At 69.1% G+C, this 15,317-nt stretch overlaps 4 protein-coding genes across 4 annotated transcripts; 2 read left to right on the forward strand and 2 right to left on the reverse strand.

The window, feature by feature from the left end:
• Positions 1–329: 329 nt before the first annotated feature.
• Positions 330–4,878, reverse strand: RHOBADRAFT_53822 (uncharacterized protein; the record flags this gene model as incomplete). The annotated part of the gene is made up of 13 exons (XM_018417021.1): positions 330–672; positions 739–912; positions 997–1,103; positions 1,215–1,400; positions 1,476–1,676; positions 1,746–2,001; positions 2,072–2,269; positions 2,336–2,417; positions 2,493–2,741; positions 2,815–2,919; positions 2,990–4,349; positions 4,420–4,492; positions 4,635–4,878. 13 exons carry the CDS (start codon positions 4,876–4,878, stop codon positions 608–610), a joined length of 3,300 nt encoding a protein of 1,099 aa, XP_018270942.1. The 3' UTR covers positions 330–607.
• Positions 4,879–5,313: 435 nt separating this feature from the next.
• RHOBADRAFT_53823 (uncharacterized protein) lies at positions 5,314–10,991 on the reverse strand (the record flags this gene model as incomplete). Its single annotated transcript, XM_018417022.1, has 5 exons — positions 5,314–5,685; positions 5,790–8,455; positions 8,528–9,117; positions 9,198–9,984; positions 10,945–10,991. 5 exons carry the CDS (start codon positions 10,989–10,991, stop codon positions 5,420–5,422), a joined length of 4,356 nt encoding a protein of 1,451 aa, XP_018270943.1. The 3' UTR covers positions 5,314–5,419.
• Positions 10,992–11,431: 440 nt separating this feature from the next.
• RHOBADRAFT_53824 (uncharacterized protein) lies at positions 11,432–12,995 on the forward strand (the record flags this gene model as incomplete). The annotated part of the gene is made up of 2 exons (XM_018417023.1): positions 11,432–11,485; positions 11,560–12,995. The coding sequence occupies 2 exons, from the start codon at positions 11,432–11,434 to the stop codon at positions 12,922–12,924; spliced, it is 1,419 nt and encodes a 472-aa protein (XP_018270944.1). The 3' UTR covers positions 12,925–12,995.
• A 1,200-nt stretch (positions 12,996–14,195) lies between these two features.
• On the forward strand, positions 14,196–15,290 carry RHOBADRAFT_44416 (uncharacterized protein; the record flags this gene model as incomplete). The annotated part of the gene is made up of 3 exons (XM_018414405.1): positions 14,196–14,232; positions 14,266–14,308; positions 14,387–15,290. 3 exons carry the CDS (start codon positions 14,196–14,198, stop codon positions 15,288–15,290), a joined length of 984 nt encoding a protein of 327 aa, XP_018270945.1.
• Positions 15,291–15,317: the final 27 nt, after the last annotated feature.

The raw sequence follows: 15,317 nt of genomic DNA on the forward strand, positions 1-15,317 counted from the left end.
GCGGAGCTGGCTGGTGCGGAACTCGCGCGGTGGTGGGTGTGCTCGAGCGGGTTCGTGCTGGCGGGCGGGCGGTCTTGGCGCCTCGGTCGTCGGTGAGGGGAGGCCGGGGAGGGAGACGAAGTGGAGGAGGGCGACGATGAAGGTCCACGGCTGCAAGCTCTGAACTGGACAGCTCGGCGGTGTGCAGGCTGAGCAGTGCTGCTGGGGAGCACGCTGAGCTGGTCGGTGAGAGGGCGGAGCGCGAACCGGCTCGCTCGCGCCGCTGCCGAGAAGAGCGAGTGGTCGAGGTCCACGTTCTCTCGCTCTCGCGGGCCGAGGGGACGTCGAGATAGAGAGGCCTAAGTACAAGGGAAGCTCTGCACAAAGAGACGGGCCCGAACATCCGGCACAACGAGTCGAGGAGAGAGAGAGGGAGGAGAGGCAAGAGGGCGTTGTCTAGGGGGGGCTGTGGACCGTCGACGGCGAGCTCGACGCGCGCCGACGCTCTTGTATAGGCGAAGGTATCGAGGATGTACAGGTTGCGAGGAGGGGAAGGCGAGAGAGGAGGGCGAGGAGGATTAGGGCGACGAGGGGGGCGAGGCGGGAAGGAAAGGGAGGATGGGAGAGTTCAGAACGACGGCGTGCCCGGCTGCTGCTTGATGAGCTTCTGCAGGATGCGTGCTGCGTCTTGCACTGCGAGCGGAAGGGTGTCAGTGACGAGGCTCGGGCTGCGAGAGAGAGGGAGAGAGCGGGACGCACCGAGCTCCCAGCGCGTGTCGCGAATGTACTCCTGGACCGTCATGCACAGGTCGAGGCAGTTCTGCTTGTTCGGGACCGCGAGCAGGCCGTCGGGCGTGCCGGTGCACATGGCGTCGAGGTACGTCATTGCCGCCTCCTGGTAGTTCTGGCGAGGCGTTGCGGGATGGCCGGATGCTGCGGGAAGGAGGACGGCGTGAGCAGCTGCTCGGGCGATGGCGAGGGGGGTTCGAGAGAGGAGGAAAGGAAAAGAGGACGCACTCGAGCGACCGAAGGCGTAAACGGCGAGGAATGCGAGGTAGACCGTCCAGCGGTGGTGCAGGCAGCCTCTGTGGTACGGCTCAGGGGTAGCGTGAGTGCCGTCGATCCTGAAGGATGGGAGAGGGGCTCGCGAGCGTGAGTCGACACGCACGACGCCAAGGGGAAGGGGAAGGCAGGAGGAGAGGGGGACGGGGAGCGAGAGGACGAGAGGGACGCACGCCAAGTCTGCCGTCGACTGTCGCCAATGTTGCAGGCAGCTGCGGAGGAAGTGCACGGCGTGCCACGTCGACGCCCTGCCCTCGCGAGAGCCCGACCACATGCGGATGCGCTGCTCGGTCGCGTGGAAGACGGGCGGCGAGACGATGAGGCCGGCGGCGGTCTCGGCGCCGGCGTAGATCTGGAGCCTGTGGACGAGAGAGGGATACGAGGTCAGGAGACCGAGGGACAAGGGTAGGGAGGAAAGAGGAAGGCGGGCGCACTCGTGGATGTCGATGCTGAACGTGATCTGGGCCGTCGCGTACAGGCTGATGCTGGCGCGCAGGAGCTGCGTCGTCGCCGGCGGAGCGTGTACGAGCGCCTCGTCGAGACGCTGCTTCCACAGGTTGTAGGCCGACGAGATCATGTCGCGCCAGTTCTGCGACCGGCGCTCGGGCGACGAGAAGCCGAGGACGTGGTCGCGCCTGCGGGAGAGAGGAAAGAGTCAGTCTCTGTCGACGATGGCGAGGAAAGGAGGGAGAGGGGCGACGCACCACTGCAGGTCTTGAGCAACGCTGAGAAGGCCGTGCAGGACGGCAATGCGCGAGAACGGGTTGAGCGACGTCGCCTCGTTGACGGCCGTCAGGCTCGCCTTGAGCGCCGAGATGAACTGGATCGGCTGACGCTGCTGGTCGTGGAGGTGCTTCCACTCGGCGGCGCTCGTCGCCTCCCACTGGTCCTCGTCGCACGGCAACGGGAGCTGGATCTGGAAGGCCGAGAGCGTGTGCGCGTGGCGGAAGAAGGCGGCATCTGTGAGTGGGGCAAGCGAGGTCAGTGACGACACAAGGCGGACGAGAGGGGGAGAGAGAGGAGGACGCACGCTCGACGTCGAGGGCAAAGACGATCTGGGCGAGGCGCTTGGCCACCTCCTCGTCGATCCAGGCGTGCCACCGGAACTCGAGGTCGTCCTCCTTGTCGGGCGGGATCTCGGTCACACGCTGCGAGAAGAGGCCGCCGCGACGACCGAGCTGGATGAAGGACGACTGGAAGATGTGGCTCATCTCGTGGTCCATGCGGGCTGTCGAGGTGCGCCGAGTCAGGCGACGACGACCTCGGCGAGTAGGGGAAGAAGAAGGGGACGCACTGCTGCAGAGCTTGCCGAAGACGACGATGAGGAGCATCGTCTGCATGAGCCAGATCTCGGACCTCGGGCGGAAGTCGGGCGACTGCGCGCAAGGAGGACCGTGCTCGTCAGTCGACGCGCACCTCGACGCGCACGAGGGAGAGAGACGTCGACGCACACACAGGACCTTGCCGCGGAACCACGGGTGGAGCTGGACGGCGAGCTGGTACGATTCGGGCGGCGCAAAGTAGGACCCGAGGAGCATCATGCCGAGGAGGAGCGGGACCGGCGCGTGCTCGGGACGGAAGGACGCTCGGTGTACAGCCGGCGCCTGCGTCTCGTGCACCTTGACCCAAAACAGGGCGAGGTAGTGCGCCATCTGCTGCACGCCGAGTCGAGGGTCGTCTCGGAGGTACGACCAGTCCGACTGCGGGCGACGAGGGCGATCGTCAGTGAGCCTGCTCGTGCGGCCGACGTGTACGAGGACTAGCTGGACTTACGCCGAGGTAGTCGAGGACGCGGGTGCGGGTCACGTCGTCGACAAAAGTGGTCGGGTCGTTCGGGTCGGGCACGACGTCGTTGGCGACGCTGTAGCCGTTGGGCACCTGGCATCGGCGAGGCAGGGTGAGCAGGACGGTCGCAGAGAGAGAGAGACGAGGCGAGCGAGGGACGCACAGGGTCCTGTATGGGCGAGCGCTCCTCCTCCTGGACGGGCTCGAGCTTGGCCGGGCTCGGCTGACGAGCGTGATGATGCGGTTGCGGGTGGTGCAGGCCGAGCATGTCGATCGGCGGCGAGTGATGCGGTTGCGGCTGGTGATGCTGGTGGTGCTGGTGGTGCTGGTGCTGCGGATGAGGCGGATGCGACTGCTGCTGCTGCTGCGAGACGGTCGCCTCGAGTTGGCGCGACACCTTGTCGAGCTGGCTGCTGATGGCGCCGTGCGCGTGAAGCGCGTTGGCGACCGCTGCGAGACGTGCGGGCGTCTGCGTCCCGCCGAGGCCGGTGCCGCCGTACATGCCCGAGATGCCCGACAGGAACTCGTTGCCGCCGCCTGCGCTCGGCGACGCCGGCCGGCTCGCCGCAAAGTGCACGTCGAACGACTGGTCCGGCGCGAACAGCCACGAGTAGTCGTTGTTGCTCACGAACGGCGCGCCGTAGCTGCTCGACAGGAAGTTGAACGGCTCCTCGAAGTCGTGCTGCATCGTCGGCGGGAGCGGCTGCTGCGCGTTGTAGGCGAACGGCGAGTGATTCGGCACGATCGTCGGAGGTGGAGGGTGGTGCGGGACGCCGGACGAGGCGAGAGCGTGTCCGGCGGCGAGCGCCTGGTCGACGAGCGAGAGCGCGCCCGGCGTCGATTGGTGCGACTGGGCCTGCGCCTGCGCCTGCGCGACCGCCTGCGCCTGCGCCTGCTGCTGCTGCTGCTGATGCTGCTGATGCTGCTGATGCTGCTGATGCTGCTGCTGCTGCTGAGCGGCGTGCATCTGGTGATGTGGCGGGTGCGCCTGGGGCGAGATGCCCGTCATCGAGCCGTCCGGGGTGCGGCCGGCAAAGTCGGCGGGGATGACGAGCGAGCTCGCAAAGACGGCGGGCGGGGAGGGCCCGGACGGCATCGAGCTCGAGGCGGTAGGCGGGGCCGAGAAGGCGTTGTCGGCGGGCGAGCCCGAATGGGTCGAGAGGGCGTGTGGGGACAGGGTCGAGTAGGTGGCGGACGAGGGGGTGTGGACGTTGAGGTCGTTCTGCTGGAGCATGGCGAAGGTCGGCATCGACGGCATGTTGACGCTGGACCCGGGGAGCGCGTTGAAGATGCTCTGCTGCATCGCCTGGTTCTGGTCGGCGGCGTAGCCGGGCGCCGACGAGTGCGACGGCGCGCCGTCGTACGGCCTGCTCCCGCTCGCCGACCCTTGCGCCGAGGCCGACCCGGCACGCTTGCGCTCCGTCTTGCGCGCCGTGTCGAGCGGCTCGTCGCCGCGCTCCTTGCGCTCGTGGCGCTCCGTGTGCCGCACGAGGAGGTCCATGCGGACGAACGTCTTGGGGCATCTGCGCAAGGGGGGAAGGGACTGGGTCAGCTCGAGTACCTTTGAGATGCGAGGCGAGAGCCGGGACGCACCTCGTGCACTCGTAGATCTGGCTCGGGTTGTGATTGAGCTTGTGGCGGCTGAGGTGGTCGGGTCGAGAAAAGGCTGCGCGGTGCGACGGTTGGCGGCGGGATAGTGACGGTGGACCAGGTAAGGAAGGGAACGAGGAGTGGGGCGCAACACGGTCAGTCGTGGGTTCGACGAGGGACGACGATGGGGGCGATGAGGAGGAGAAGGGGGGGCGCACCTTTGCCGCAGCCAGCAAAGTCGCACGGGTACCGCTTGCCGTCTTCTGCGGTCCTGCGCCGCTTCTTCTTCTCTGGCGGGCCGGCAGAGCTGTCCGCCGAGGCGCCTGCCGACGTCGACGCGTTGGGCTGGCCGCCTGCTCCCTCGGACGGCCGGTGCGGAGGAGGAGGTCCAGGGGTCGAGTTGGCTGCCGCCGCGGCGTGCTGCTGCGCCTGCTGCAGCAGCGCCAGCGACTGGAACGACATGGGCGCGGCTGCTGGGTGGTGGAGCAGCGGGCGGGCCGTGTTTGGGTGAGCCCAAGGCGAGCCGCCGCCCTCGCTGCCTTCTCGCCTCTTTGCGCTCTCAGACGCGGAGCGCGCGTCGCTCGCGGGGCCTCGCTTCTCTAAACGGACACGGCCCTGGCACCCGAGACAGCATGCGTCCGTCTGAAATCTCCCCATCTCCTCCTCGTCCCGCTTTCCTTCGACGTTCGACGGGCACTCGCTCTCGTCCTTCGCGTCAGAGCTCGACCCTCGGTCGCTCACCCTTCCTGCTCCCTGCTCGCCGCTCGCTACTGCAAGTCGACACGGACCGCGACAGCTCGACGCGAGAGAATGGAGACAGGGTAAAATCGCAGCTCGCACTTCATCGATATCGCTCCGCACGTCTCGAAAGCCAATCCCCCTCCCCCTTCCCACCCCGCCGGCCGAGCCAAGAGGGAGCGGGCCAAAACCGGACGATGGCGACGGCGGTAAGGGGACGGCGGCGAGTCGGAGCGGCGACGAGGGCGGAACGGCGACGAGGGCCTCAGCGCGACGTCGAGGGTGCAGGTGCCGCCTTCTTGGCCGCCTTGGCCGGCTTGGTGGACGACGAGGTCGAGGCGGACAGGTCGACGTCGGCCTCGCGAGCGCGCTTGGTCCCCGCCGTGACGGGAGCAGGTGCGGCGGTCGAGGAGGCGGCCGTCGACGACGACGAGGCGACCGTCTTGGGCTTCTTGTGTGCTGCCGCCGTGCGAGGCGCCTTGGACGACGACTTGGGCGCCTTGGCGGCGGCCTTGGGCGGTTTGGCGGGCGCTGCAACGAAAGACAGGGACGGGTTAGTCGGACGTCGAGAGAAGCGGACGTCGAGAGAAGCGGACGACGAGAGAACCCGAGAGAGAGGACGAGCGAGGACGGACCTGGCTGTGCCGTGATGGTGCCCTTGGCGCGCAGTTTGTCCTTGAAGTGCTGGACGACGTGCGCCTGGAGGACGGGCAGGACCGCGCTCGCCGGCATCTTCTGCAGCTCGGCGAGGCGAGCGCCGCTCAGGCTCGCCGCAAAGATCTCGGGCCGCAGGATGAGCTTGCCCTCGTGCAGCACGATTGGCGGGTTGGCGAGGAGCGACGCCGTGAGCTCGTCGGTCGCGGCGGCAGAGGTGCTCTCGGGCGGCGGCGTTGGCGGGACGAACGAGGCGGGCAGGGCCGAGATAACGATCGGGAGGGGCTTCGACAGCTGCGCCTGTGCTGCTGCCGACTGCGGAGCGGGCGAGGCCGACGATGGGCGCGACGAGGTCGACTTGGCGTGGCCCTTGGCCTTGACGGCCGCCGGCGCCGCCGACGACGACGCTGCGGCAGTCTTGGGCTTGGCCGGCGCGGACGCGGTTGCGGCCGTGCTCGCCTCGACGGCGGCGACGATGGCGGGCGAGGGGGCTGCGGCCGGGCCGGGCGAGGGCGAGGGTGCTGCGCCTGCTTTGGCGGCCTTGGTCGCCGCCGCCGATGCCGCGCTCGCCGCCGCCGCGACGGCTGCCGCGCCCTCGGTCTTCTTGATGCGGAAGTGGTGGCCGTCAAAGTTGTGCACCTGGGCCGGGTCGAGCTCCCAGAACGCGCCTTTGCCCGGCTCGTCGGCCTTGCGGACGACCTTGAGGAACCCTCGCGCCGGCGTCAGGTTGTGGCGGATCGAGTTCTGCCAGCCGGCCTGGTTGGCGCCGAAGTAGGGCCAGCGCTCGACGATCCAGTCGTACACCTCGTGGAGCGTCATCTTCTTGGCCTCGCTGCCCATGATGGCCTGGGCGATGAGCGACGCGTAGGTGTACGGCGGCTTGGTCTGTCGGTTGTCGGCGGGCGCCTCGTCCGGCGGCGTCGTGCCAGGAGCGAGTGGCGCAGGCGCGTAGGGCGAAGGACGAGGCTTGGCCGGAGCGGCGGCGCCGTCTGGACCTGGTGCGGCTGCCGCCGCAGTCGCCGTCGCCGGGGCCGACTCGCCGGCGACGACGGCGTCGCCCTCCTTGGGCGCCACTTTCTTCTTGTGCGAGCGCTTCTTGGCGAGCGCGGTGGCGGGCGTGGATGCGGCCGGCACGCTCGGTGCGGCGGGAGGTGGTGGCGGCGGCGCGAGCGGGAGGGCCGTATTCGAGGCGGGCGGTGCCGGCGACTTGGCGTCGACGACGTCGAGCGCAGGGCTCGCGTGTGAGAGGAGAGGGGTCGAGGTCGGCTTGGGGATGGGCGGGAGGTTAAAGGCGGGCGACGCCGGGCTCGCGTCGGCGAGGACGAGCTCGGGAAGGGGCGGCAGCGACGAGGCGTACAGCATCGCCGGCGTTGGGGGAGCGGGCGACGGCGTCGGGTCGGGGAGCGTGGGAAGAGGGAGCGGCGGCAGGTTGGTCGAGAGCGTCGCTGCGGGCGAGGCGCTCGCCGCTGGGCCGGACGACGTGGCAGGGCCGGACACCGAGGCGTTGCGGCGTGCTCGAGGCTGTTTGGCCGGCATCTTGCCTGCGAGCTTGGGCACAGGAGCCGATGTTGTCGCCGGCGAGGGGACAGGCGCGGGCGCGACCATCGTGTTGAGGGTCGCGTCCGAGGCGGTGCGCTGGACGTGGTGCTTGCCGCCGCCCTGGCCGCCGCCGCGGATGTCGTGGCCCATGTTGGCGGCCTCCTGGAACGCCTCGATGAGCAGCTCGTGGTCGCTGTCGCCGCTGTCGGACGACATCGACTCGTCGTCGTCGTCGTCGTCGTCCCAGGACGCGTTGGACGGCCGACGAGGGCGCGGTGGCAGGCCCTTGCCCTTGCCCGGCCCTTTGCCGGCCGAGCGCATCGGGGCCTTGCCCTTGCCGCTCTGGCGGCGTTGCGCCTCGGCTGCGGCGCGGACGAGCGCCGCGTTGCTCATGCCGGCGACGCCTCGGCCCGACAGGATCTGCGCGATCATGGCCGCCCGAGAGCGAGCTTCCTCGATCTCGTCCTCGTCCGGGACAGGCCCACGATGCTGCGACAGGTGCGACGTAACGGGAGAGGCGACCGTCGGCGCCGGCTTGGGCTTTTTCGACGACCGCGTTGCCGGGACCTTGTGCGGGAGAGGAGGTCGAGGCTTGACGGCGGCCGGCGTCGACGACGACGAGGCGACAGGTGCGACATGATGCGGCGGTGCGGCTTGGCCTTTGCCAGCAGACGAGGATCGAGTCGGAGCCGGTGTGGAGGCGGGACGAGAAGGCGGAGCTGGTGCAGGAACGGACGCGGCAGCATCGGCCGAGGCGTTCGAGGGTGCCGTAGGGGGTGCTGAGGGAGCTGAGACGACCTTTTGCGGCGATGCGGAGAGCTCGAGCGAGGGCTGCTTGAGCGGGCTGAGCTCGAGGTCGCTGTCCGACACCTCGGACAGGCTCGACGACGCGTCGCCCTCGCCGGCTGCCCGCTTCTTGGCCTTGCTCTTGCCCTTGCCCTTGCCCTTGCCCTTGCCCCTGCCGGGCGCTCGAAGCCGCGACTTGTCCTTGACCGCGCCCTTGATCGGCTTGGCCGACGGCTCGGCTGCGCCGTCCGCCTCGACAGCGACGACGTCGATGGTGGGCAGGACGAAGTGGAAGATGCGCTCGGCGATCTGGATCTTGGTCCTGCAGAGGAGGTCACGAGTGTGAGCGCTTGGTCGTCGAGCGTGCGGGGAGGAAGAGGAAAGGCGAGCTCACTTCTTGGTGAGGACGGCCTTCTGGCCCTTGGCGCGCCACTTGCCCTCGACGACGACGCCGTTGCGCCCGAGGACCTCGATCACCCATGCGCCGACGTCGTAGTCGAAGCTGAGCCGTGCGTGTTGTCGCGAGACGGCGCGAAGAGGGCCGAGGTCGACGTCGGTCAAGGGCGGCGCCGGGGCGATGGGTACGGCGGACACGGCAGAAGTAGGTCGAGGAGGAAGAGGGGGAAAGGAGGTGACGGCGAGAGGCGCCTCGGCGCGGATGGACGTCGAGGGCGGCGGCGACGAGCGCACAAACTCGAGGAACGGGTCGTCGTCGACCGCCTTCTCCTTGCCCTTGACGCCCGTGGAGGACGGCACAGGCGCAGCCGGGTCGATCGAGGCGAGCGTTTCCTCGCGCTTGACGAGAGCGGCGTCCGTCAGGCTCAGGATGTAGTCCTCGAGGGACAGGCCGGCGGCGTGCGCGTCGTCGAACGGGAGGGCCGAGGCAGGCGAGCGGGAAGGAGGTGCTGCTGGGCGACGGCCGATAGTGACGCTGAGCTTCTGGATGTAGATGTCGAACGAGGGGAACTCGAGCTTGGCGTACGCCTGCGGATGGGCGGACGCAAGTTAGGAAGGTCGCTCGAAGGCGTACCGCAGGGAAGGAAGAGAGAGAGAACGAGGCGCACCTGGATCTTGCCCTTGTCCTGCTCATCGACTGCGGCGCCGAGCGTGGCGCGTCGCTGAAGACCCGACGGCAGGCCGTGCGCAAAGTTGGCCGACGACTGGCTCTCGAGTTTCGGGTCGTGCAGGTTGGGCGAACGCAGCGCGGAAGCCGCCGGCGCGGACGTCGCAGGGCCGTCTATCGGAGAGATGGCCCCGACTGGTGGGACGATGGGCGAGAGCGAGGGAAGGGTGGCGACGTTGGCGAACGACAGGGGCGCCGACAGGTCGCTGTGCGACGATTTGCGCCGCACCGGCGACTTGTGCGGCGTCGGGGCGTCGCTCACCGGCGGACGGTGGAACTTGTTGAACGACGACTCGAACGAGCTGCGATGCTGACCGTCGTAGGCGCCCGACAGGTCGCCGACGTCGTCGTCTTGCCGGCGCTCGAGCGGGTGAGGTGACGCCGACATGAGCGTTGGCCCGAGGACCGGGCTCAGGCCGTTGCCGACGTCGTGCGGACTCGGCACGTGCGACGCGTCGAGCATGGCCGTGTCCTGGCTCGCGCCGTGGTCGCCTTTCGGGTCGAGCCCGAACGCGTCGAGGCCGGTGCGGCTGGCTGACGAGCTCGTGCCCGGGCCGCCGCTCGGTCCCGCCGCAGGGTCGAGGCGAGGCGAGGCCGACAGGGCCTTGCTCCACGCCGGGAGGAAGTCGCTGTCCTCGACGAGGAACGAGGGGAGGGCGGCAGCCGAAGCGGGAGGGGATCCCAGCATGACGGCACCTCCGCTCGACGCGATCGATGGTATGGGCGTGCTGCTAGACGTGTTCGAGATGTCAGTACGGCCCTCGACAGCTCGCGTGTGCGGCGATGCGCCATCGGGAGCCGCCTCCCCCTCCGGGCGACGGCCGCGCACCCTCGCGCCTGGTCGACGCGGCACACGCGGCACACGCGGCACTGTGCGACCTGCTGGGCTGCCCTCGCACGTCGGATGCGGCCGCACGACGCCCGCTCGACGTGGCTCGTCCTCCAACCCCCGCTCCGTGCCGAGTCGCCCAAGCTCAGAGCTCCACGCAAGCCGCGGTGCTCGCGGTTAAACCGGCAGAGAGAGGTGAACGCACCAGACGGTGACCTGGGCCGACGAGAGTCCTTGCCGAGTCGCGGCGGGTGCTGTCGAGGCGACGAACAACCCTAAGATCGAGCTCGGGGGCGGTGCTGCAGTCGCGGTGCGGGTCGGCGGCGCAGGTGGACGCGGCCGTGTGCGGCGAGTTGTAGAAAGCACGTGTTCTGCTCGAAGCTAGCTGGGCTGGCGGCAGCGCTCGGAGCGACGACACGAGTGAATGCAGGCGCGAGCCAGCCCGGTGGTCGCGCGGAGCAGCGAGCCGGGCCGTTCGAGCAACTCTGCGTCGTCGCGTTTCCAGATGATTCAGAGTGAGTTTGACAGCGTACAGGAGCATGCTCGGGCTACTGCTGGTCTCGTAGACGCTGCGACGGACTCGAACGAGACGGTGCCGGCTGGCCCATCACGGCGTGACTCAGACTCCGTCGTCGCGCGGAGCGGAGAGGGCTGAGCGCTCGCACCCTGCTCGCTCGCTAAGCCTTGAGCACACGCATCGTTTATCTTCGTCTGGGTGCAGCCGGACGGCCGTGTTTGCGGCACGCGGCGACGGCTTGCGAGGCCCGAGCGTCGTCGTCGCGCGACTCGCCGCTTCTCTCTCGCTCAGTCGACGTTCTGGCTCGTCTCGGTTCTTTTGTTAAGGGCGAGCCCGACGCACAGCTTCTCGGTCGAGAGCGGTGGTGACGCTCCGGTCGTTGCGCTCATAGCTCGTCATTTCGCTGCGACAGGCTCGAGCGCGTGTGCGTCGCTCCCCCGCCCTCTCTGCGCACCTCTCCTTCGACCGCTCCGGATCGAGGACGAGGTCTGTCCGACGCACTCGCGCGCCTGTACTGTAGCGGCGGCCTGGCGCCGGCTGGCAGTCCCCTACTTGAGCAAGTCGAGAAGTCGACCTTCCCAAACCGGCCGCCGGAGGCTTGAGCGTCTCAGACTCGGCTCGTGGCGGCTCACTCGAGTGCCTCAATCAGCGGCGCTGCGTTGGTGTTCTACGCTGGCCGCCATCGGGCAAGTTTCGAGCGATCTCTCCGAGGAGGAGTCGGCCTCGTGGCTGGATGCGCCCACCGTCAACCGGCCCTCGTTCCGCCCTTCTTCACACCTCTTCATCTCTCCCAGTCGTCGCCCAAGCAGCTCTCTCGCTCGCTGCGACCATGCGTGGCTCAGCAGTCAAGCCCGAGCCGTCCACCAAGCGCTCGTACGCAGCTGTACGTCCTCCGCCGAGCCGCTCGTCGACTCTTCGATGGCGGACCGTGTCGCTCACCCACCTCTCCTTCTACAGCTCTTCAACCCGAAGCGACTCGGCCTCGGTCTACCCTTCGTCAGCTCGTCGTCGGAGAGCGTCCAACCTCGTGCCGAGTCGTCCTCCCTCACCAAGCGTGCGGGCGAGCGCTCTGCCCGCGCACCGACCGCGGTCCGCCTCATCGAGTTCACCTCCCCGTTCGGCAACGCGCTCGACGTGGACCTGGCGACGCCGGCGACGGCGCACGAGGAGCGGCGAGCCGGGCTGGGTCGACGCCTGTCGAGCGAGGACCGCGCACGGCTCGCCAACGGCGCGAGGGCCATCGTCGCGCTCGCAACGACGCCGGGCAAGCGGCGCAAGAGCGTGGTCGACCTCGAGGCGGTGACCGACGGCATGCAGCGGGCATCGGTCGCAGGTCGTCGCCGCTCCTCGTTGACGCCTCTCGGCCAGCCGAGCGTCGGCGCACGGTCCTCGTTCGCCCGCCTCACGCCCCTCGACTCGACTGCCGCCAGTCCAGACGCATCTACGACGGCGTCGACCCTCCCTCGCCTGTTGAGCGGGCTGTCGGCCACGTTCCCGCTCGTCTTTCCCTCGCCCCGGTCCCCTCTCCCCGTCTCGCCCGTCAGCGACCGCCGCACCGCCTTCTTCGACGAGGTCGCCACGCCAGGAACCGACTCGTCGAGCTTTCCGAGGTCGCCTTCGACATTCGCCAGCCCGGTGTCGCCGTATCTCGCGAGCGCCGCCGCCTCGATCGCGTCGTCGAGCTCGTACCGGTCGTTCGAGCCGCGGTCGCCACGCACGGCCGACGGGCCCGACTTTGCGCCCGACGAGCTCGAGCCGACGCTCGAGTTCCTGCGGTCGCCGTCGGGCGTCAACATCCGGTTTCCGCTCGTCTTTCCCTCGCGGCCGACGTCCGTCCACACTCGCTCGAGCGCGGCGTCCACCTCGAGCCGGGCGTCGAGCGCGTACGACGAGGCCTCGACGCTTAACGCGCCTCGAACCGTCGAACAGGACGAGGACGACGGCGCCGACGGCCTGGTCGCACTCGTCGCCGACGTCCTCGAGCGGTCCGAGGCGACGACCCGCACGATCCCCTCTTTCACTTCCCCCTTCCCGCCGCCCTTCCTCTCTCCGTCCAAGCGTACCGTCACGGCCGACAGCTTCTCGAAGCTCACGTTCCCGTCGATGCCGACCCTCTTCCCCGACTCGGTCACCATCCCGTCCTCCTCAGCTCGGCGGCGACCGAGTGCCGCCAGCTCGTACCATGGCGAGCACGTCTCGACGCCGAGCACGTTCGGGCCTCGTCGCTCGGCGACCGAGACGGGCTTCACGGTCAAGATGCACGACATCTTTGCCGAAGCGTTTGGCGCGTGCCAGCAGGGAGACGAGTCGGGCGAGGCCTGATTGCCGTCGTGCACGGGCCATTGTCCACAGCCGTTCGAGCATTGCCATTCTCGATTTCCATTCGAGCCGTCTCGCGACGAGAGAAATTGACGAGAGAGGCCCGCCGTGAGAAAGAGAGCAGCAGAGGCGACACGAGCAAAGCGGCTGCGAACGGACCCTTTCAGGGAAGCACGTTCTTCCCTCGAGCGCTCAAGATGGCAAGGCGTCCTGCGTAGTTCTGTCTGCCTCGAGACGAGCGCCTGTTGACAGCGGCAGAACCTTCGTATCGCGAGGAGAAAGGGGCGACGTCGCCTCTCGTCGAAACGCACGGACCGTCTTCTTCCGACCGGATTCTCCGACGTGATCGCCTTCAATGCGCTCGTCCTGCTTGCCGACGATGTGTTGCAACGCTCCAGGAGTCTCTGCATCGACGGCGCGTGCGCAAATCGAGCCAGTCCGCGTCCGTCTAGCGCGCACGGACCCCTGCCTCCCCGCCCCGAGCCCAGCTCCGCCGCTATCCTTGCGCGGCACGGCTGCCCTACAGTACCGGCCGTAGCTCGCAACCGAGCAGGCACGGTACTCAGCTGCAAGCCGTGGACCGCCAGCTGGCAGCGCAGAGAGGCCGCGTGGAGGTCAATCGCGCGCGCTTACCGCTTCCGGTGCGGTTTCCTCGAGCGCCTCTTTCCGGGTCCATGAACGCGCAGTGAAAGCTTCCTTCCTGACAGAGCCCAATGCCGCGAAAGAACACGCCCTGCCGGCCGCTCGAGAGAGACAAGGCGAATCGGCGACTCGCGTCGAAGCGTTAGCGGCGAGCGATTCACGTCTGCTTCGTGGGCACGAGCGGCGCGGTTGACGTCCCTCGCAGCGACGGAAAGGTGCAGATCCGTGGGTGCGCCTCGGGCGAGCCACCGCGCTCTCACCTTGTGCGGGGGACACGATCCGCTCGGGCGCACGCATCCAGCTTCGTCCTCCTCGTCCTTCTTCGCTCTCCCGACAGCGTCCTACCTTGCCCCGAGCCCCTCGCGCCGTCCCCATCCGTCCCCAGCCAGCTGCGCCAGCTCCTCGCACGAACGCTCGAGCCTCGCGTCGATGTCAATTCCCACCCTCGAAGCTTGTCTGAGCGGCGTCGACGTGTACGGCGGTCACGCCCCGTCTTCCTCTCGCAAGTCAAGGGCAGCACCTCGTCGAGAGTGCAGCAACGACGTGAGTCGAGCCGTTCCTCTCAGCGGTCGAGAAGGCGCTTCGTCGACGAGGAAGCGCTCGCGGGCCTTCGTCTCTGAGTTTCTCTCTCAATGCCCTCGGCTGACGACGAGACGCACGGGCAACAGGGTATGTACGGAACAACGATTCGACCGCCGACAGCGACGGCGCCGACGGCCACAAAGCCTCCTCGCCGCCCAATCTCGTGCGCGTCGACGCCAGCGGTCCACCCTCGTCCCTGCCCTCCCTCGCCCTCGCACCGCACCCTCGGGTCGTACCCCAGCACCTCGTCTCCCACGCCGTCGCACCCGCACTCGCCGCACCTCGTCGTCGAGCGCTCGACGGCGCGCGAGTCGCCGATCCACCACCGCGACGACGGCAGCACGTGGCGCCTCGTCGAGCGCGTTACCGAGGTCTTTGTCGTCGATGTGGGCCCTCGCACCTCGCCGTCGCCGTCGTCCCACCGCTCGCCGCCCGTGCCGGCCCGAGCGCCCGTGCCCGTGCCCTCCTCCCACCCTCCATCCCAACTCGACGACCTCGAAGGCCCGCGACGTGCGCCGCACCGCCCCCTGACCACCCCGTCCACCACCACTCGCACCCGTTCGCCGTCGCCGTCGCCAGCTCCCCTCTCGCCCCGCCTTGCCGCCCTCGCGCACACGCTCCGCACGCTCGACGGCGCCGAGCTCTCGCGGCGGCGGGGCCGCGCGTCACTGCCCCGCTCGCCGGCCACCTCGCCCGCCGTCGAGCGCCGTACGACGTCGACGAGCGACGTTGTCGCGCACGGGCTCGAGCTCGAGGGCCTCGCGACGCTGTTCCCTCGAGGGGTACCGTGCGCGCTCGAGCTCGACGAGGACGACGAGGACGAGTCGAGGCGCGAGGCGCTCGAGTCGGCGTGGTCGTCGACGTCGGACGAGGAGGAAGAGGAGGACGGGAGCGAGTTTGGCGAGGGCGGCGGGCGCGAGTACGAGGAGGACGAGTCGCGCACGTCGAGCGGGTCGTGGTCCTCGTTCTTGACCGACGACGACGCGTCGAGGAGGGGCTCACGCGACTCGTGGAAGTCGGCGGCGACGACGGTGTCGGCGCACAGCTGCGAGGGCGGGTCGGCGGCGGCGTGCGGGCCGAGGCGCGAGGTCGATCGCGAGGCGGACTGGGCGAGCCGGCGGTGGGGGGCGTGGGCCGCGTCGTAGAGGGGCTGCAGAGGTCGAAATATCTGC

Source organism: Rhodotorula graminis, assembly GCF_001329695.1.
Source record: "Rhodotorula graminis WP1 unplaced genomic scaffold RHOBAscaffold_7, whole genome shotgun sequence".
Classification (NCBI taxonomy): Eukaryota; Fungi; Basidiomycota; class Microbotryomycetes; order Sporidiobolales; family Sporidiobolaceae; genus Rhodotorula; species Rhodotorula graminis.